Genomic DNA, 19,257 nt, shown 5'->3' with positions numbered 1-19,257 from the left:
CAAGGTCACAGAACACACAAGTGGTAGAGTCAGTATTAGAACCCAGGTCCTCTGACTCCCAGACGCGTGCTCTTTCCAATTGGCCGTGTTGCTTTTTCACAGCTTGTTAATGCTCAGGGAGAAGTCATTTTTGAGGTGGGCTGTAGGGACCCAGAAGACTGACAGCCTCTCCCCAAAGCAAATGATTTCGGCTCCCTCTCTTCAAGAGGATGTGGACCATAATACCATCAATTTGCTGCCTATCCACCACACACAGATCTGACAGAGTTAATTATTTAATATGCTTGTGAAGCACGTCGGACTCCTTAGGGGAAGAGTGCCAACATAAATATAAATAAATGAATAATTAATTAAAGTTTAAGCAGATTACTTGATGAGTTCTTCCCTTAACCGCCCCATTTTCCTAATGAGATATTTTCATGTTACAATCTTGCTTGGTTTTTTTCCTTTGTGGCCCTTTCTTCCTTTTTTCCTCTTCTAATTTCCTCCTGTTTCATTCCTTTTCACTTCTGCTGGTCCCATTAATGTCTAGCGGAGTGTGGAGCGCAATACAAATGAAATCCAAATGGTTGCAAGTGGCCCCTTCAAACCTTTTCCACGTAAAACCTCCCTTGCCTTCAACGGGGGTTTTGAGCTTGTTAAGAACTATAGAATGAGGTTACTAATTAGATAGTGTTTCTGATGGACTGCAATTATTGATGCCTGTCAGTGCTTCATTTTCAATGTGGAGACTGAACGGAGGGAGGGAGGGAGAGGGGCTTGGATGGGTTAGTCGGGGATTGTTGGAGATAGGGTTAAAAAAGGTTAGGAAAGAGTCCCAGAGGTACAGCCAGAGGCAAGTCTAGAGGAGAGCAGGGGAAGAGACAGAAAAAAAAAACAGTTCTGGAGATAAATGCAGACACAGAGAGATAAACTGAGCTCCTACAGAACAGAGACCATGTCCTTGACTTCTTTTGTATTTCCTCCAACGTCCAAGTCGGTGATCTGCATCCCGGAGATGTTTAGAACAGCGCTGTGCTCTGTGCACTAGAGCTGCTAAGTATAGTGCCCTGCCCACCCTAAGCATTTAATATAGTGCTCTGCCCACGGTAGGCCCTCAGGGCAGCACTTGGAAGGTGCTCATCCGTATATAGTGTGGATGATGATGAAGAATGAGGCCAGAGACAGGCAGAAGCAGGGGCGGAGACAGAGCTAAAGAAAGAGACAGGCTCAGCTGCTCTTTGGCTATGGATCAATCAGTCAATCAGTGGTATTTATTGAGTGCTTACTATGTGCAGAGCAATGTATTAAGCTCCTGAAAGAGTATAATACAACAGAGTTGGCAGCATTATTCCCTACCTACAACAAGCTTACGGTCTACAGGAAGTGGGATAGGCCTGGGCCGATTTTGGAGCAAATGAGGTCCCTCCACATTCCAGCCTGGGCTGGGACAAGCTGGACTTCTACCAGATGGGGAATGGGTTGGTGGGGGGTGGGGGAGACTGGGGGGGCTGGGAACTGCTCCACTTCTCATCCCCCACCTCCCACTCCCAGCCAGAAACAAGGAGGCTGAGACAAGAAAGGGGAAACATATCCCAACTGGCCATTTTGACCAAAAAGCTGGAGGGCGGCAGTCAATAAACGGCTTTGCTCCAAACTTGGGGGGAATGGAGAGGTCATTGACCTCGCTCCCTCCAATCAATCAATCAATCAATCCACCCCACCAAGTTGGCAGCACAGGATTGGAAGAGGAAAGGCAGAGGGACACATAAAAGAAAACTGTGTGTTGTTGTCAGTCATCAGTGAGACTCCTGTTGGGATCCTCCCTCTGCCTGCTCCCTTTACCTATGTAGTGCATGCTCCTTCGAGAAAATAAGAGGTATTTTGGCCAGAGATACAATTTAAAAATTAATAAATTGAAATTGAACTGTAAATGAAAACCACCAACTCCTCTTTGTACAAAAGCCAAAGTGATTGCAAAGGCAACTGCAACTGTAGAGAGTCACTGTGGTGAGCCAGCTGATTAAAATAGCACAGGGAACAATGGAATGATTCCATTTGGTGCTTGAAGAATGATTTAATTCCTTGGTCTTTGAGCAGTGATCCCCAAATTCTGGGTTTTTTTTTTTTTTTACAGGAGGTTAAGGAGAATTACCAGAACACTTTGCCTCCATTCCTTTAAACCATGGCTCACTCTATTTAAAATGTAATCTTGCTTTGTATCCTAAGAAATAGAATGAGCTGCTCTTATCAATTAATAACTGGAGTGAAATTGTGAGTTTTAATCCAACTCAAGAGCCATTTATCCTGAGTGCACTACTGAAATGTAGAGGCACTCTCTGTTATGCCAAAAAAAGTAAAAAGTGCTGAAGAGACTCTTTTCTTCGGCTTACCGGGATTGGAATTACTGTGCTGCCTTGGATTTTCTAGCAACATGTTTGAAAACCCTGGGGCTAAGCGAGACCTAAAGTGGATGTATTTCTGAATCATTCAGCGATATTGGAGCTTAAAGACCCCGTCTTGGGGCAAGCAGCAGGGAGCTGGCATCTCACTTATTTTGAAGGTTGGATCAATTCAGCTTTTTGGAGTCGTGTGGGGCAAGGTTGCTGTAAACACACACAAATTGCCCCTGTTTCCATTCTGCCCCCCTAAAATGCTCTGTTTCTGGATGGATCCATGCTTCCAATCAGAGGAGGACCAAGCTTAATGTGTGAACAATAGAGCTGCCCCTCCACAGAAGCAACCTTCGAAGCTCTGTAAACTGGACTCCCGACTTGCTCATCCCAGGTCTCTGATAAGACCCGAGAATCTATAATCAAAAAGATCTCAAACGGAGGCTTTCTGGTCCGTTATCTTTTATGAAGCTTGTCTTCTCCCTGTTCCTGAAATCCCTGAAGTCATAATAACTGTGGTATTTGTTAAGTGCTTACTATGTGCCAAGCATCAAACTAAGTGCTGGAGTAGATACAAGGTATTCAGGTCAGACACAGTCCCTACCCCAACCAGGGTTCACATTCTAAGTAGCAGTGACTTTGGGCAAGTCATTTAACTTCTCTGGGCCTCAGTCCCCTCATCTGTAAAATGGGGATGAAGACTGTGAGCCCCCTGGGGGGCAACCTGATCACCTTGTAACCTCCCCAGTGCTTAGAACAGTGCTTTGCACATAGTAAGCGCTTAATAAATGTCATCGTCATTATTATTGTTATTAAGTATGAGGGAGAGCAAGAGTTGAATCCTTATTTTAAAGAGGAAGAAACTGGGTTGCAGGGAAGTGACCTGCCCAGGGTCACAAAGCAGGCAAGCGTAGGAGCCGGGATTAGAACCCAGGTCCTCTGACTCCCAAGCCCATGCTCTTTCCTCTAGGCCACGCTGCTTCTCGTCGAAGTCGTCTAATCAGTCAATGATTATTAAATAATGATAATAATAATAAAAATAGTGGCATTAATTAAGTGCTTACTATGTGCAAAGCACTGTTCTAAGCGCTGGGGAGGTTACAAGGTGATCAGGTTGTCCCACGGGGGGCTCACAGTCTTCATCCCCATTTTACAGACGAGGTAACTGAGGCACAGAGAAGTGAAGTGACCTGCCCAAAGTCACACAGCTGACAATTGGCGGAGTCGAGATTTGAACCCATGACCTCTGATTGAGCCACGCTGCTTCTCTACAAAAAAAATCTACTAAATCCAGTTCACAATACCCCAAAGAATGTCGCTCCCTCTCGGGGCTTTCATTAGAAGTAAGGAGGCAAGAGTTATTTTTCCTTTCCTTCCGTCTGCCACCCTTTGGAGGCCAGACCAGGGAAGAGAGTGGATTTCGGTTGGGTCAGGAATCACTATATTTAATTCTGACTCTTGTCTGCTTTGGGATTCTGCTGATAGGAACTGAATTGCTGGCTGCTATTTCAATCATTTTCCACATTTTTTTTAAACCTGTTAACTTTAGATGCTCATGACCCTGAGGCCACTTTTGATTGAGGACGGGATGAGGTAGAAAGCACAGCTCCAATTAAGGGTAGAACAGAAGCAACAGGACATGAATAGGGCAAGAAGGTTGGCCTACAGTAGGAAGGATTTGGGTGAGTTATCAACCTGATGACCGCCAAACATTGTAACTGGCTATCAAGAGAGATCGTGCATGTCTATGATAGCTTTGAAAAACAGTATAAAATTCCATTTGTGGGGCCGTTTGGTTTGTGTTGCTCCCTAAAGCGAGGGGTGGGCTCTGAGGACTTTGAGAAGCTTTGAGAAGCACTGTTGTCTAGTGGTTAGAGCAAGGACCTGGGAGACCGAAGGACCTGAGTTCTAATCCTGGCTCCACCGTTGTCTGCTGTAGGACCTGGGGCAAGTCACTTAACTTCTCCTTGCCTCAGTTACCTCATTTGGAAAATGGGGATTAAGACTGTGAGCCCCATGAGGGCCAGGGACTGTGTCCAATGTGATTAGCATGTATCTACCCCAGTGCTTAGTACAGTGCCTGGCACATAGTAAGCACTAATTAGTACCATTAAAAAAAACTTTTCAAGGTCTTTTCCACTTATTTGATTCTGCGGGCGGAGGAATTCTGGGAAGAGAAGCAGCATTCTGCTTACAGTAAGTTTTCAGCAACAAAATATGTGTCTAACCTGATTAACTTTTATCAACCCCAGCATATAGAACAGTGCTTGGCACATAGTAAACATTTAACAAGTACCATACTACTACTAATAATTATTATTATCATTATTATTTTTATTATTACCCCACTCACTGCTCTCTGCCTCACCTCCACTCTTTCCCAGACTTTATCAGCCAACAGTTAGGACATGAGAACATCCTTGATAAGGCCAATTGCCCAATCGGTCCAATATTCTGTCTATGACAGTGCAATAGGATGCTTGAAGAAACTGTATGATGGGATGATGGTTGTTCTTCTTGACTTTATCCTAATGTTTAGTGAATCTAACATCACTAACTTCTCCTTCTAAAATCCCAGCTTTTCCAGTAGTGACCCATTATGGACCATGAATCGATCCAAATCCATCTGAACCCCACTGACCTTTTTTCTGCCCTCATTAATCCCTGCAGGAATTCATTCCATAAGCTTAGCACTCACGGTGTGAAGCACTGCTTCCTTTTGTTTTAAACCTACCACTTTCGAGTTTCACTGGGTGCCCACATGCCGATGCTGTGGGATTTATGAGGGGATAGAGGACTTTCTTTGGAGCCACAGATAGTGGCAGAGTTTGCACGGAGGCAGGGGAAATTTACTTGGGCTCTCTCTCTTTGCCTCCCCTTATGCCACGCCAAGTCCTGCCTCTGGCCCTGGCTTCTATTTTACTGGCTTGTATTTCTGAATTTCTGAATGTATTGTCCCTCTGCCCACAGTTACTTCTGCTAACCAGAGTCGTGGTCCCAATTTCAAATGAAGAATACAGTTAAAATAGAGTCAGGAGTGGGTCTGTAGAATGTACAAATCCCTTTCTCCCTCAGCTCACTCTCTTCAATTATTTACACCTGCTTCTCCTCAGAGTTGCTTTCTCGTTTCTCTCTCTGTCTCACAGTCTGCCCATACACCCTCACTCAATCTCCTCACCAGTTTTCTTCCAATTACTCCTGGCATGCTCCTTAAAATGTTAATGTATGTATAATGTCTATGCACACTTTACCTTATCCCTCAAAACCTTTACCCTAACCTCATTTTCTCAACACGAATGGCACATATTTGGTTCTTATTATGCACCTATTCAGAAACAGAAAGAAATCCAAAAATAACTAGAAGCCACAACATTGTATTCGACATTCCCAGAAATAGATCTCACTTTAGAACATGTTAGGGCTTCACACCAAGTGAATCAGAAACCTTCACAATTCCTGTAAAGCTATAAAAAAAATCCCTCTACGAGCTTTTAACACCAGAAAAAACACAATTCACTGCTTTTCTACTGTGTTTCCCAAAGGGTACTTTGACAGAATTTAGATGTTGTAAGGTGATTACTGACAATTCCTCTAGAAGATTCCCCTACACTGTAAGCTCGTTGTGGGCAGGGAACGTGTCCACCAACTCTGTTGTACTTTCCCAAGTGCTTAGTGTAGTATAGTGTTCTGCATATCATAAGCACTCGAAAAATGCCACTGATGTTGATGATTGAGAGGAGGGGGTGGAGATAAGCGGTTGGACACAGGCCCTGACAGAATGTACTCTGGAGAATGATTAATAGCTGGAGTGATTTGAGGTGGAGTGGGAAAAAAATAGAGATTAGGGATATTGGAAAGGTAAAGGCTAGGGACAATGGAAAAAATTTAAAAGATAAAAAATGAAAACAGATCTGCAAAATCTAAGAGAAGGCTATGGATGATAGGCCTACTACTCTCCACTAAGAGCCTTGCTCTCTAAATGGCAAATCAATCAATCAATCCATCAACAATGGTTTTTATTGAGCGCTTACTGTGTGCAGAGCACTGTACTAAAGGCTTGGGAGAGAGCAAGACTATGCAGTTGGTAGAGACGGTCCTTGCCCATTACAAACTTACAACAAATGTTGTGTTTCATGTACCTTTGGTACCTGAAGAATTAAGTGTGTGGAAAGGAAAGAACAAAAAAGAACCACTCAATTCCAGAGACTGGAGTGAGCTGAGAAGGCTGAGTGGAAGTTAGGTGACCTCCAGAAAAGCTGTCTTAAAATTGCATTTCCTCCGGGAGGCCTTTCCTGACTGAGCTCTCACTTCCCTTATTTTCTTTCCCTTCTGCATTGCCTTTGCATTTGAGTCTGAGCCCCTTAAATACTTCATATTTAGCCCACCTCCAGTCCCACAGCACTTATGTCCCTATCCTTACACTCTGCCATTTCCCCAATCTTCAATGTTTTTTTGGCATCTGTTACGTGTTTACTATGTGCCAGGCATTGTACTAAGCTCTGGATGAGATAAAAGCTAATCAGGTTGGACAACTTCTATGTCCCATTGGGGCCCACAGTCTAAGCTCCCAGCTTACAGATGAGGTAACTGATGCATAGAGAAGTTAAGTGCCGTGGCCAACGTCGCACAGCAGACAAGTGGCAGAGCAGGGCTTAAAACCCATGACCTTCTGACTCCCAGTCTTGTGCTTCTCTAAATAATTTTACTGTATCAAAACCCACCTGTGCTGGGTAGTAGCAGTGGGGGAGAGAGTCAAGGGCGGAGACTCAAGTTTACTGCACGGAAGGATGCAGTGGTAAACCATTTCCGTATTTTTACCAAGAAAACTCTATGGATATACTACCAGAATGATTGCAGGTGGAGGTGGGGCTTTCTGAGAGAGACGTGTCCTCGGCATCGCTATGGGTCGGAGACGATTCGACAGCATAGGACAAGACATTAGCTCCTTGTTGGCAGGGATGATCTCTACCAACTCTATTGTCATCTATTAGAGAAGCAGTGTGGCTCAGTGGAAAGGAGCCCGGGCTTCGGAGTCAAAGATCATGGGTTCAAATTCCGGTTCCGCCAATTGTCAGCTGTGTGACTTTGGGCAAGTCAGTTAACTTCTCTGTGCCTCAGTTCCTTCATCCGGAAAATGGGGATTAAGACTGTGAGCACCCCCGTGGGACAAGCTGATCACCTTGTAACCTTCCCAGGGCTTAGAACAGTGCTTTGCACATAGTAAGTGCTTAATAAATGCCATTATTATTATTATTATTATACTGTACCCTCCCATACACTTAGTAAATATTCTGAAATCAATAAGCACTCAATAAATCCCATTGCTTACTTGACTGATTGACTGGAAGGAGATAGGGAGCAACTCTGAGAGTGAGCAAGAGGAGTGGAAATAAAGATAGGGAAAAGGGAGGATAGGGGTAAAGAGAGAGTCTCTCTGTCCTCATCCTCCTTGTCCAGAGACCCACAATTTCCTCATGAGAGGGCAGACTATCCATGCCAGGACAAATTTTCTCACCACAGGATAACTCCTATTTCTTTCAGATAACCTGTACCTATCAATCAATCCTATTTATTGACAGCCTATTGTACCCAGAATAGTGCACCAGGGGCACCGTCATCCAGGTCTCTGAAATATTTTCCTGCCTCTCAGGCCACATCTTTCCTCCTGGTCTTCCCTCTTCCATTCAGGGCAGTAGGCCAGGTCCAAAAGTGGGTGTCATGTCTCCTGAATCAAAATCCAGAGAAACCCTGCTAAAAACAAGAGACGGTGTTCATAAAATTTGGGTGTTGTAGGAGACCAAGTGGAATCCCACTGGCGTGGCTCGGTGGAAAGAGCACGGGCTTTGGAGTCAGAGGTCATGGGTTCAAGTCCCGGCTCCACCAATTGTCAGCTGTGTGACCTTGGGCAAGTCACTTAACTTCTCTGTGCCTCAGTTACCCCATCTGCAAAATGAGAATTAAGACTGTGAGCCCCCGGTGGGACAACCTGATCACCTTGTAACCTCCCCGGTGCTTAGAACAGTGCTTTGCACATAGTGAGTACTTAATAAATGCCATTAAAACAAACAGGTAGTAGTGATAGTGGTAATTATTAAGTACTGTACTAAGTGCTTGAGAAAGTACGATGGAAGCAAAAGACCCATTCCCTACTCCAAGGATCTTCCACGGTGTTGGGGGAATAGACAAAAAATATAATGAGAGCAGTATGAAGAACAGGGATCAGATAGGGAATAGAAAGAATATGCCAGGGTGAAATATCAGAATAGACAGTTGAATGCATAATAGCATAATGTATAATTGTATGTATATATACATATGTATGTACATATACAAATGATGAAGATGAACATAAATATGTAAGTTATGTAAATATGTATGCTAGGGGTGGCTGCTGAGTTGATGTGACTTGGGGTGTTGGGATTATCACATTTGAGTCAGGAGCAAGACCTCAAGTTTCATTCTAACAGAGCATTTAATGGCATTCAAACATGCAAAACCCACGAGGACGCTAAAGAATCTGTGAATGCTAACTAAAAACAACTTGAAAAAGAAAATTTTGAACATCCGAGGAGAAGGGACAGCTTGAGTAGGAGTCAAAATGAAAGGGAGGAAGGTTTCCAGTAGAGTTGCAGAGTCAAAAGCATAGAAAGATGTTGAGTATCATTAAGGCATTCTCCCCACACTATGGGCAGGGAACATTTTTCTGTGTTCCTTTAAAAAAAAAACATATGAACATTATTTTGAGGGGAAAGAAAATCACAAAACCTTTAACCCTCCAAGGAATCATCATAAAATAGTTTCTCTATAGTCCAAAAGATACTTCTTTAAATTCTCAAGGACAGTGAGGGAACCGGCATAGGAGCAATCTAAGAAAACTCATTTTAACTCGGGGAAGGAACAAAGGTGCTGGCAGAATCCATCACACAAAGCACCCTAATAAATGTTTTAATACAGCGAAAAGCTGATGTAACACGGGAGGAGGGAGACATAAAAAACATTTACTGAAATTGCCTGGGAGGCACAGGCTCCACATGTGGCTGCTTGCAAAGTTTTATATTGGAGCCGCAGGTGCTCAGGAAGAGCCCCCATGACCTCTACCCAACCACGATGGAGATGTAGTGGCTTTTCCAGGGCTCTGGAAGCTGCGAGCCCTCACTACGTATTGTCAACTGATCATTTTCAGGCACCTGCAGGACCACTCTAAGGGAAGGAACTGCCATTTCCACATCCAGATTTGAGGAAGTTTAATGTGAGTCAAATGGCTGGGGAATCTATTCCCCCCACTCGCCCTCCCCACCGGACGCAAAATAAGCCCCTTTGCACGAAGGATAGATAGTAATAGTTGTAGTAGCTCCAGACTGAGCCCCTTCCTTCCTCTCCCCCTCGTCCCCCTCTCCATCCCCCCCATCTTACCTCCTTCCCTTCCCCACAGCACCTGTATATATGTATATATGCTTGTACATATTTATTACTCTATTTATTTATTTATTTATTTTACTTGTACATATCTATTCTATTTATTTTATTTTGTTAGTATGTTTGGTTTTGTTCTCTGTCTCCCCCTTTTAGACTGTGAGCCCACTGTTGGGTAGGGACTGTCTCTATATGTTGCCAATTTGTACTTCCCAAGCGCTTAGTACAGTGCTCTGCACATAGTAAGTGCTCAATAAATATGATTGATTGATTGATTGATAGTAGCAGCAGCAGCAGCAGCAGCAGGAGTACTAGATGCGGCCCACTGCTCTAGGCACTTGAGAAATACGGGATGATTAAGTCCCTGGTTATGAGGATATTACATTTTAATATGGGAGACAAACTTGAGAAACGATTTACAACTACAGAGGTCAAAAATATGCAAATAAAGCCAACCGCTAGGCAAGAATGCTAAGGATGATATGTGTGAGCACACAAGTGCCAGAGTTCCCAGGCTTTAAGAAGCAGTGTGGCCTAGTGGATAGAGCACGGGCTTGGGGTCAGAAGGACCTGGGTTCTAATCCTGGCTCCACCATTTTGCTGTGTGACCTTGCTTAACTTCTCTGTGTCTCAGTTGCCTCCTCTCTAAAATGGGAATAAAGACTGTGAGTCCCACGTGGGATATGGACCGTGTCCAACCTGATTACCTTATATCTTCCCCAGCGCTTAATACAGTGCCTGTCACATAATAACAAATACAATTCTTATTTTTAATAATAAGATGTGCAGATTGAAGCAAATCAGTCAATCGATCAGTGGTATTTATTGAGTGCTAACTATGTGCAGAGCACTCAAAGCAGCGTGGCTTAGTGGAAAGAGCACAGGCTTGGGAGTCAGAGGTCATGGGTTCTAATCCCGCCTCAGCCACTTGTCAGCTGTGTGACTTTGGGCAAGTCACTTAACTTCTCTGGGCCTCAGTTACCTCATCTGTAAAATGGGGATTAAGACCGTGAATCCCATGTGGGACAACCTGATCACCTTGTATCGACCCCAGCGATTAGAATAGTGCTTACAAATACCATCACTATCATTAAGCTCCTGGGAGAGTACACCGGAATTAGCAGACACGTTCCCTGCCCATAACGAGTTTACAGTCCAGATACATATTGGGAGTTTAAATTGCTCCCAGTGGTGTTCAATGCACAGGCTCCACTTTCCCCTTCCCTTCCCTACACCGTGGAAGGAAGGAGGAACTCACTCTAGCACCCAGTGCAGACTGGAGGGTAGTAGAAGAGAGTGAGTTGATGATGACGGTATTAAGCGCTTACTATGTGCAAAGCACTGTTCTAAGCGCTGGAGTTGACTGAGTGCCCTGAAGCCAGTGGTTAAGAATTGCTACTTGTCGCAGAGAGGAATGGAAAAGTAATGGAGATTTCTGAGGAGTAGAGAGATGAAGATGGAATGACATTTTAGAAAATCGATTCGAGCAGCCGAGTGACGCATGGATTGGAGAGGAGGGAGACCTGAGGGAGGGAGACTAGTGTGGAGGTTGAGGATGTTGTGGAGCTCCCCCTCGTCCCCCTCTCCATCCCCCTCATCTTACCTCCTTCCCTTCCCCACAGCACCTGTATATATGTATATATGTCTGTACATATTTATTACTCCATTTATTTATTTATTTATTTTACTTGTACATATCTATTCTATTTATTTTATTTTGTTAGTATGTTTGGTTTTGTTCTCTGTCTCCCCCTTCTAGACTGTGAGCCCACTGTTGGGTAGGGACTGTCTCTAAGTGTTGCCGACTTGTACTTCCCAAGCGCTTAGTACAGTGCTCTGCACACAGTAAGCACTCAATAAATGCGATTCATTGATTGATTGATTGGTTAGGCCAACTTAGTGGTCATTTGGATGGGAAGGAAGGGGCAGATTCTAGAGCAGTTACAGGTCAACTTGCAATTATTAGACAAATCTAGGGGCTTTAAATGTTTTCCCCGCCTTAGTTGAGACGAGTCAGGGAATATGGGAAACCACTGCGTCCTGGCCCGAGAACTCTTCGAGCTTTCCGCGGTTCTGTAATGAGGGCAGTCCAGGCATTTCCAGGGACCGCATAACGTCAACTGGTGCCCGGGAAGAAGAGATCTGTTTCAAAGCCTGGGATACATTTCTGGAATGCCAGGGCCACAGGCATGGCATCGAGTCTTGGCTAGAATTGCAGGATTCTTTTCCCCAGGGCTTCATCATCAATCATCATCAATCGTATTTATTGAGCGCTTACTATGTGCAGAGCACTGTACTAAGCGCTTGGGAAGTACAAATTGGCAACATATACAGACAGTCCCTACCCAACAGTGGGCTCACAGTCTAACAGTGGGCTTCACACAGGGCTCTGCATAAAGCGAGCCCTCAACAAATACTATGTCTACTACTTCTAGCGCACTGGCTTGTTTAATGATCTCTAAATCCTTGAGGTTGAGGGGGAAGGATGTTGGAGCGAGGGGCTGCGGGACGGGGCGGGACGTGAGGAAGGGCCCGGGGGGAATCTAATCAATCGTATTTATTGAGCGCTTACTGTGTGCAGAGCACTGTACTAAGCGCTTGGGAAGTCCAAGTTGGCAACACATAGAGACGGTCCCTACCCAACAGGGAGATCACAGTCTAGAATGGGAGGAAGGGCCCCGGGGGCGGGAAAGTGATGAAGGGGGAACGTGAGGAAGGATGGGGAGGCCTGGACAGAATGAAGGCGGAGACTGTGAGCCCACTGTTGGGTAGGGACCGTCTCTATATGTTGCCAACTTGGACTTCCCAAGTGCTTAGTACAGTGCTTTGCACACAGTAGGCGCTCAATAAATACAATTGAATGAATGAATGAATGAATGAATGAATGAAAGGCCGACCGTGAGGAAGGAACTGGGGGCGTGGCCTGGGGGCGGATGGGCGGGGCGAACAGCTTGGGGGGCGGGGCCTGTGTGAGGGTGGGCGGGGCGAAGGGCCAGGGGGCGGGGCCATGATGAAGGAGGCGTGAGGAAGGAACAGGGGGCGTGGCCTGGGGGTAGGTGGGCGGGGCGAAGGCTTTCGGGGGCGGGACCTGTGTGCGGGTGGGCGGGGCCATGATGAAGGAGGGACGTGAGGAAGGATCGGGGGCCGGATGGGCGGGGCGAAGGGCTCTTGGGGCGGGGCCTGTGGGTGGGCGGGCGTGGCTAAGGGCCAGGGGCGGGGCCTATGTGCGGGGCCGTGCTGAAGGGGGGCGTGAGGAAGGAACTGGGGGCGTGGCCCGGAGGCCGATGGGCGGGGCGAAGGGCTTGGGGGCGGGGCCATGTTGAAGGGGAACGTGAGGAAGGATGGGGGCGGGTGGGCGGGGCCTGTGTTCTGGTGGGCGGGGCCAGAATGAAGGCGGACCGTGAGGAAGGAACTGGGGGCCTGGCCTGGGGGAGGATGGGCGGGGCGAAGGGCTTTGGGGGCGGGGCCTGTGTGCGGGTGGGCGGGGCCACGATGAAGGGGGAGCGTGAGGAAGGAGCTGGGGGCCTGGTCTGGGGGCCGATGGGCGGGGCGAAGGGCCTTGGGGGGCGGGGCCGGGGTCCGGGTGGGCGGGGCCACGATGAAGGGGGAACGTGAGGAAGGATGGGGGCGGATGGGCGGGGCGAAGGGCTTGGGCGGGCGGGGCCACGATGAAGGGGGCGTGAGGAAGGAGCTGGGGGCGTGTCCTGGGGGCGGATGGGCGGGGCGAAGGGCTTTGGGGGGCGGGGCCACGATAAAGGGGGCGTGAGGAAGGAGCTGGGGGCGTGGCCTGGGGGCGGATGGGCGGGGAGAAGGGCTTTGGGGGCGGGGCCTGTGGGCGGGGCGAAGGGCCAGGGTGCATGGCCTGGGGGAGGATGGGCGGGGCGAAAGGCTTTTGGGGCGGGGCCTGGGGACGGATGGGCGGGGCGATGGGCTTTCGGGGGCGGGGCCCGTGTGCGGGTGGGCGGGGCAATGATGAAGGGGGGCGTGAGGAAGGATCGGGGGCCGGATGGGCGGGGCTAAGGGGCAGGGGGCGGTGCCTGTGTTCGGGTGGGCGGGGCCACGATGAAGGGGGAACGTGGGGAAGGAACTGGGGGCGTGGCCTGGGGGGCGGATGGACGGGGCGAAGGGCTTTGGGGGGCGGGGCCTGTGCGCGGGCCACGACGGAGGGGGCGTGGCCTGGGGGTGGGTGGGCGGGGCTAAGGGCCAGGGGCGGGGCCTATGTACGGGGCCGTGATGAAGGGGGGCGTGAGGAAGAAAGTGGGGGCGTGGCCCGGAGGCCGATGGGCAGGGGGCGGAGCTTGTGTTCGGGTGGGCGGGGCTAAGGGACAGGGGGCGGTGCCTGTGTGCGGGTGGGCGGGGCCACGATGAAGGGGGAACGTGAGGAAGGAACTGGGGGCGTGGCCTGGGGGAGCGGATGGGCGGGGCGGAGGGCTTTGGGGGGCGGGGCCTGTGCGCGGGCCACGACGAAGGGGGCGTGGCCTGGGGGTGGGTGGGCGGGGCTAAGGGTCAGGGGCAGGGCCTATGTACGGGGCCGTGATGAAGGGGGGCGTGAGGAAGAAACTGGGGGCGTGGCCCGGAGGCCGATGGGCAGGGGGGCGGAGCCTGTGTTCGGGCGGGCGGGGCTAAGGGACAGGGGGCGGTGCCTGTGGGCGGGGCCACGATGAAGGGGGAACGTGAGGAAGGAACTGGGGGCGTGGCCTGGGGGAGCGGATGGGCGGGGCGAAGGGCTTTGGGGGGCGGGGCCTGGGCGCGGGTCACGACGAAGGGGCGGGGCCTGGGGTCCGATGGGCGGGGCGAAGTGATGAAGGGGGAGCGTGAGGAAGGATCGGGGGGCGGGGCGAAGCAGGTGTCCGGGCGGGGGAGCGGGCACCAGGTGACCCTGGTCCGGGCCCGGATCCGGCTGCCGGCGGGGGGCGGGGGAGGGGAGGGGAGGGGAGGCGAGGGGAGGGGGGACCCTCCCTCCGTCCGCCCGTCCCTCCCTCCCTCCCTCCCGGTGCCAGCGGAGGCGGTGGGAGCCGAGCGGGCGGACGGACAAACGGACGGAGCGGCCATGGCCCCCCGGCGGGGCTGGGGGAGCGGGAGCCCCCGGCCCCAGCCCCCAAACCGGCCCCCAAACCGGCCCCGGCCCCCAAACCGGCCCGCCGCGCTGCTCCTCCTCTGCTGCCTGGTGAGTCCGTGCCCGTGGGGGGGGGGGGGGCCCTCCGACCCGGGACCCTCCGCCCGCCCGCCACCCACCCACCCACCCACCCCTTCTGCCTGCCCCGCCCCACATGCTTGTACATATTTATCACTATGTATTTATTTTACCTGTCCGTATCTATTCTATTTATTTTATTCCGTTAGTACGTTTGGTTCGGTTCTCCGTCTCCCCCTTTTAGACTGGGAGCCCACTCCCCCTCTCCTTCCCCCCGTCTTACCCCCTTCCCTTCCCCACAGCACCTGTATAGATGGATATATGGTTGTACATATTTATGACTCTATTTATTTATTCATTTATTTATTTTACTTGTACATTTCTATCCTACTTATTTTATTTTGTTGGTATGTTTGGTTCCGTTCTCTGTCTCCCCCTTTTAGACTGGGAGCCCACTGTCGGGTAGGGACTGTCTCTATGTGATGCCAATTTGGACTTCCCAAGCGCTTAGTCCAGGGCTCTGCACATAGTAAGCGCTCAATAAATACGATTGATTGATTGATTGATTGATTGTTGGGTAGGGACTGTCTCTAGGTGTTGCCAATTTGGACTTCCCGAGCGCTTAGTCCAGTGCTCTGCACATAGTAAGCGCTCAATACATACGATTGATTGATTGATTGATTCCCAAGCGCTTAGTCCGGTGCTCTGCGCGCAGTAAGCGCTCAAGAAATACGATTGATGATGATGATGATGGTGATGCCCCCCGGAGCCCCGGGCGTCCCCTCCCTCTGCCCGCCCAACTTGGGGTCAGCCCTCCCTCCACCCCCGACCCTGTTCTACAATCCGACTTGTACACATTTATTCTATTTCTCTTCTCTGGGAGCCCACTGTTGGGGAGGGACCGTCTCTAGATGTTGCCAACTTGGACTCCCCAAGCGCTTAGCACAGTGCTCTGCACACAGTAGGCGCTCAATAAATACGATTAATATGTTTGATTCCGTTGCCCGTCTCCCCCTTCTAGCCCGCGAGCCCGCCGTTGGGGAGGGACCGTCTCTGGATGTTGCCGGCTCAATAAAGACGGTTGAACGAATGAATGAACGTTCATTCATTCGTTCCGTCGTCTTTATTGAGCGCTTACTGTGCGCAGAGAGCCCTGGACTAAGCGCTTGGGAAGTCCGAGTTGGCAACGTATAGAGACGGTCCCTACCCGACGGCGGGCTCACGGGCTGGGAGGGGGAGACGGACAACAAAGTCAAACATATCAACAAAATAAAATAAATAGAATAGATGTGTCCAAGTAAAATGAATAGAGTAATAAATATGTGCAAACATATATACATATATCCAGGCGCTGTGGGGAGGGGAAAGAGATGAGGAGGAGGGGAAGGAGGAGGGGGCTCAGCCTGGGAAGGCCTCCTGTGGCATTTATTAAGCGCTTACTATGTGCAAAGCACTGTTCTAAGCCCCCGTCTATCTATACTTCTATAATATTCATTCATTCATTCATTCAATAATAAACAATCATTATAACAATAATAATAATGATGACATTTATTAAGCGCTTACTATGTGCAAAGCACTGTTCTAAGCCCCCGTCTATGTATACTTCTATAATATTCATTCATTCATTCATTCAATAATAAACAATCATTATAACAATGATAATAATGATGACATTTATTAAGCGCTTACTATGTGCAAAGCACTGTTCTAAGCCCCCGTCTATGTATACTTCTATAATATTCATTCATTCAGTGATTCATTCATTCAATAATAATCAATCATTATAACTAATAATAATGATGACATTTATTAAGCGCTTACTATGTGCAAAGCACTGTTCTAAGCCCCCGTCTATGTATACTTCTATAATATTTATTCATTCATTCAGTGATTCATTCATTCATTCAGTAATAAGCAATCATTTTAACAATAGTAATAATGATGACATTTATTAAGCGCTTACTATGTGCAAAGCACTGTTCTAAGCCCCCGTCTATGTATACTTCTATAATATTCATTCATTCATTCATTCAATAATAAACAATCATTTTAACAATAGTAATAATGATGACATTTATTAAGCGCTTACTATGTGCAAAGCACTGTTCTAAGCCCCCGTCTATGTACAGTTCTATAATATTCATTCATTCAGTGATTCATTCATTCATTCAATAGTAAACAATCATTATAACAATAATAATAATGATGACATTTATTAAGCGCTTACTATGTGCAAAGCACTGTTCTAGGCCCCCGTCTATGTATACTTCTATAATATTCATTCATTCAGTGATTCATTCATTCAATAATAATCAATCTTTATAACAATAATGATAATGATGACATTTATTAAGCGCTTACTATGTGCAAAGCACTGTTCTAAGCCCGTCTATGTATACTTCTATAATATTCATTTATTCATTCAGTGATTCATTCAATAATAAGCAATCATAACAATAATAATAATGATGACATTTACTAAGCGCTTACTATGTGCAAAGCACTGTCCTAAGCCCCGTCTATGTATAGTTCTATAATATTCATTCATTCATTCAATGATTCATTCATTCAATAATAATCAATCAATTATTATAACAATAATAATAATGATGATGGCATTTATTAAGCGCTTACTATGTGCAAAGCACTGTTCTAAGCCCCCGTCTATGTATAGTTCTATAACATTCATTCATTCAGTGATTCATTCATTCAATAATAATCATTCAATAATAATAATAATAATAATAATGGCATTTATTGAGCGCTTACTATGTGCAAAGCACTGTTCTAGCGCTGGGGAGGTTACAAGGTGATCAGGCTGTCCCACGGGGGGCTCACGGTTTTAATGCCCATTTTCCAGATGAGGCAACGGAGGCCCAGAGAAGGGAAGTGACTTGCCCAAAGTCACACAGCTGACAGTTGGTGGAGCCGGGATTTGAACCCATGACCTCCGGCTCCAAAGCCCGGGCTCTTTCCACTGAGCCACGCTGTTTCTATTTCATGTTGCCCCTGTGTATTTTTTGGCGGGCAAGGGAACGACTTTTCGGGCCCGAAGGGGACGATCTTGCCGAGTCTCCTGAGCCGGGCACGACGGGCTGTCCTTCCTTCCTTTCCTTTCCTTTCCTTCTTTTCCTTTCCTTTCCTTCCTTCCTTCCTTTCCTTCCTTCCCCCTGCAGGGTCCCGGCTCGTCTCACCCTTTTACTATCGGCAGTCATTGAAAGGGAAACTGCCGAATCATCAAACTGATCCAACAGGACATTTACCGACTACTAAAAGAAATGTAGACGCACGATTTTCAAAGTTGCCCCCATATATAATAATGATGGCATTTATTAAGCGCTTACTATATGCAAAGCACTGTTCTAAGCGCTGGAACAGTGTATATGTATTTTTAATGTTGCCTCCCCCTCCTCCCCATCTGCCCTCCTTACCTCCTCCCCCCCACAGCACCTGTATATATGTTTGTATATATTACTCTAACTTGTACATCTATTTATTTTATTTGGTTTCTATAATAATAATTATAGTAGCATTTATTAAGCGCTTACTATGTGCAAAACACTGTTCTAAGCACTGGGGAGATTACAAGGTGGTTAGTTTGTCCCACGTGGGGCTCACAGTCTTAATCCCCATTTTCCAGATGAGGGAACTGAGGCCCAGAGAAGTTAAGTGACTTGCCCAAAGTCACACAGCTGATATTTGGCGGAGCTGGGATTTGAACCCATGACCTCTGACTCCAAAGCCCGGGCCCTTTCCACTGAGCTACGCTGCTTATATGTTTTGTTGTCAGTCTCCCCCTAATAGACTGTGAGCCCACTGTTGGGTAGGGGCCGTCTCTATATGTTGCCAACTTGGACTTCCCAAGCACTCAGTACAGTGCTCTGCACACAGTAAGCACTCAATAAATACGATTGAATGAATGAATGTTGCCTCCTATGTATATTTATATGTTTATATATATACATATATTTATATGTGTATTTAATGTTGCCTCTGTGTATTTTTTTAATGTTGCCCCGCCTATATATATTTCCATTTAATGTTGCCCCCAGCTATGTATATTTCTATTTAATGTTGCCCCTGTGTATTTTTTTAATGTTGCCCCGTCTATATATATTTAATGTTGCCCTGTCTATATATATTTATATTTAATGTTGCCCCTGTGTATTTTGTTAATGTTGCCCCGTCTATATGTATTTATATTTAATGCTCCCCCATCTATATATATCTTTAATGTTGCCCCCCCATATTATAATTTTTTAAATAATAATAATGATGGCACATGTTAAGCGCTTACTATGTGCCAAGCACTCTTCTAAGCACTGGGAGAGATAC

The 19,257-nt window shown here is 47.5% G+C and overlaps 2 protein-coding genes across 3 annotated transcripts in view; one reads left to right on the top strand and one right to left on the bottom strand.

Annotated features, from left to right (window-relative positions):
* Positions 1 to 11,798: 11,798 nt before the first annotated feature.
* LOC119932804 (basic proline-rich protein-like) lies at positions 11,799 to 14,837 on the bottom strand. Its single transcript, XM_038751945.1, has 6 exons — positions 14,827 to 14,837; positions 14,313 to 14,685; positions 13,615 to 14,264; positions 12,966 to 13,572; positions 12,683 to 12,873; positions 11,799 to 11,952 (listed from the first exon to the last, which is right to left on the bottom strand). Exons 1-6 carry the CDS (start codon positions 14,835 to 14,837, stop codon positions 11,799 to 11,801), a joined length of 1,986 nt encoding a protein of 661 aa, XP_038607873.1.
* A 69-nt stretch (positions 14,838 to 14,906) lies between these two features.
* Positions 14,907 to 19,257, top strand: part of SEL1L3 (SEL1L family member 3) — an 87,334-nt gene continuing 82,983 nt past the window's right edge. For both annotated transcript variants that reach the window (XM_038752236.1, XM_038752235.1), the window contains exon 1: positions 14,907 to 14,952. The gene's annotated coding sequence lies outside the window, so the exon portion shown is untranslated. The remainder of the gene's footprint in view (positions 14,953 to 19,257) is intronic.

Source organism: Tachyglossus aculeatus, chromosome 10 (genome assembly GCF_015852505.1).
Source record: "Tachyglossus aculeatus isolate mTacAcu1 chromosome 10, mTacAcu1.pri, whole genome shotgun sequence".
Lineage (NCBI taxonomy): Eukaryota > Metazoa > Chordata > Mammalia > Monotremata > Tachyglossidae > Tachyglossus > Tachyglossus aculeatus.
The sequence above is the reverse complement of the archived record's forward strand: the minus strand, read 5'-3'. Positions and strand labels throughout refer to the sequence as shown.

Excerpts from the sequence above, each read along its gene's own strand:
- LOC119932804 (XM_038751945.1), bottom strand. Across the intron at positions 12,874-12,965 it reads CCACGCCCGCCCACCCACAG|GTCCCGCCCCCGAAAGCCTT; the intron begins GCCCCGCCCCAA and ends ACCCGCACACAG. Across the intron at positions 11,953-12,682 it reads CCCCCAGTTCCTTCCTCACG|AAATGTATCCCAGGCTTTGA; the intron begins GTCGGCCTTTCA and ends CTGGCATTCCAG.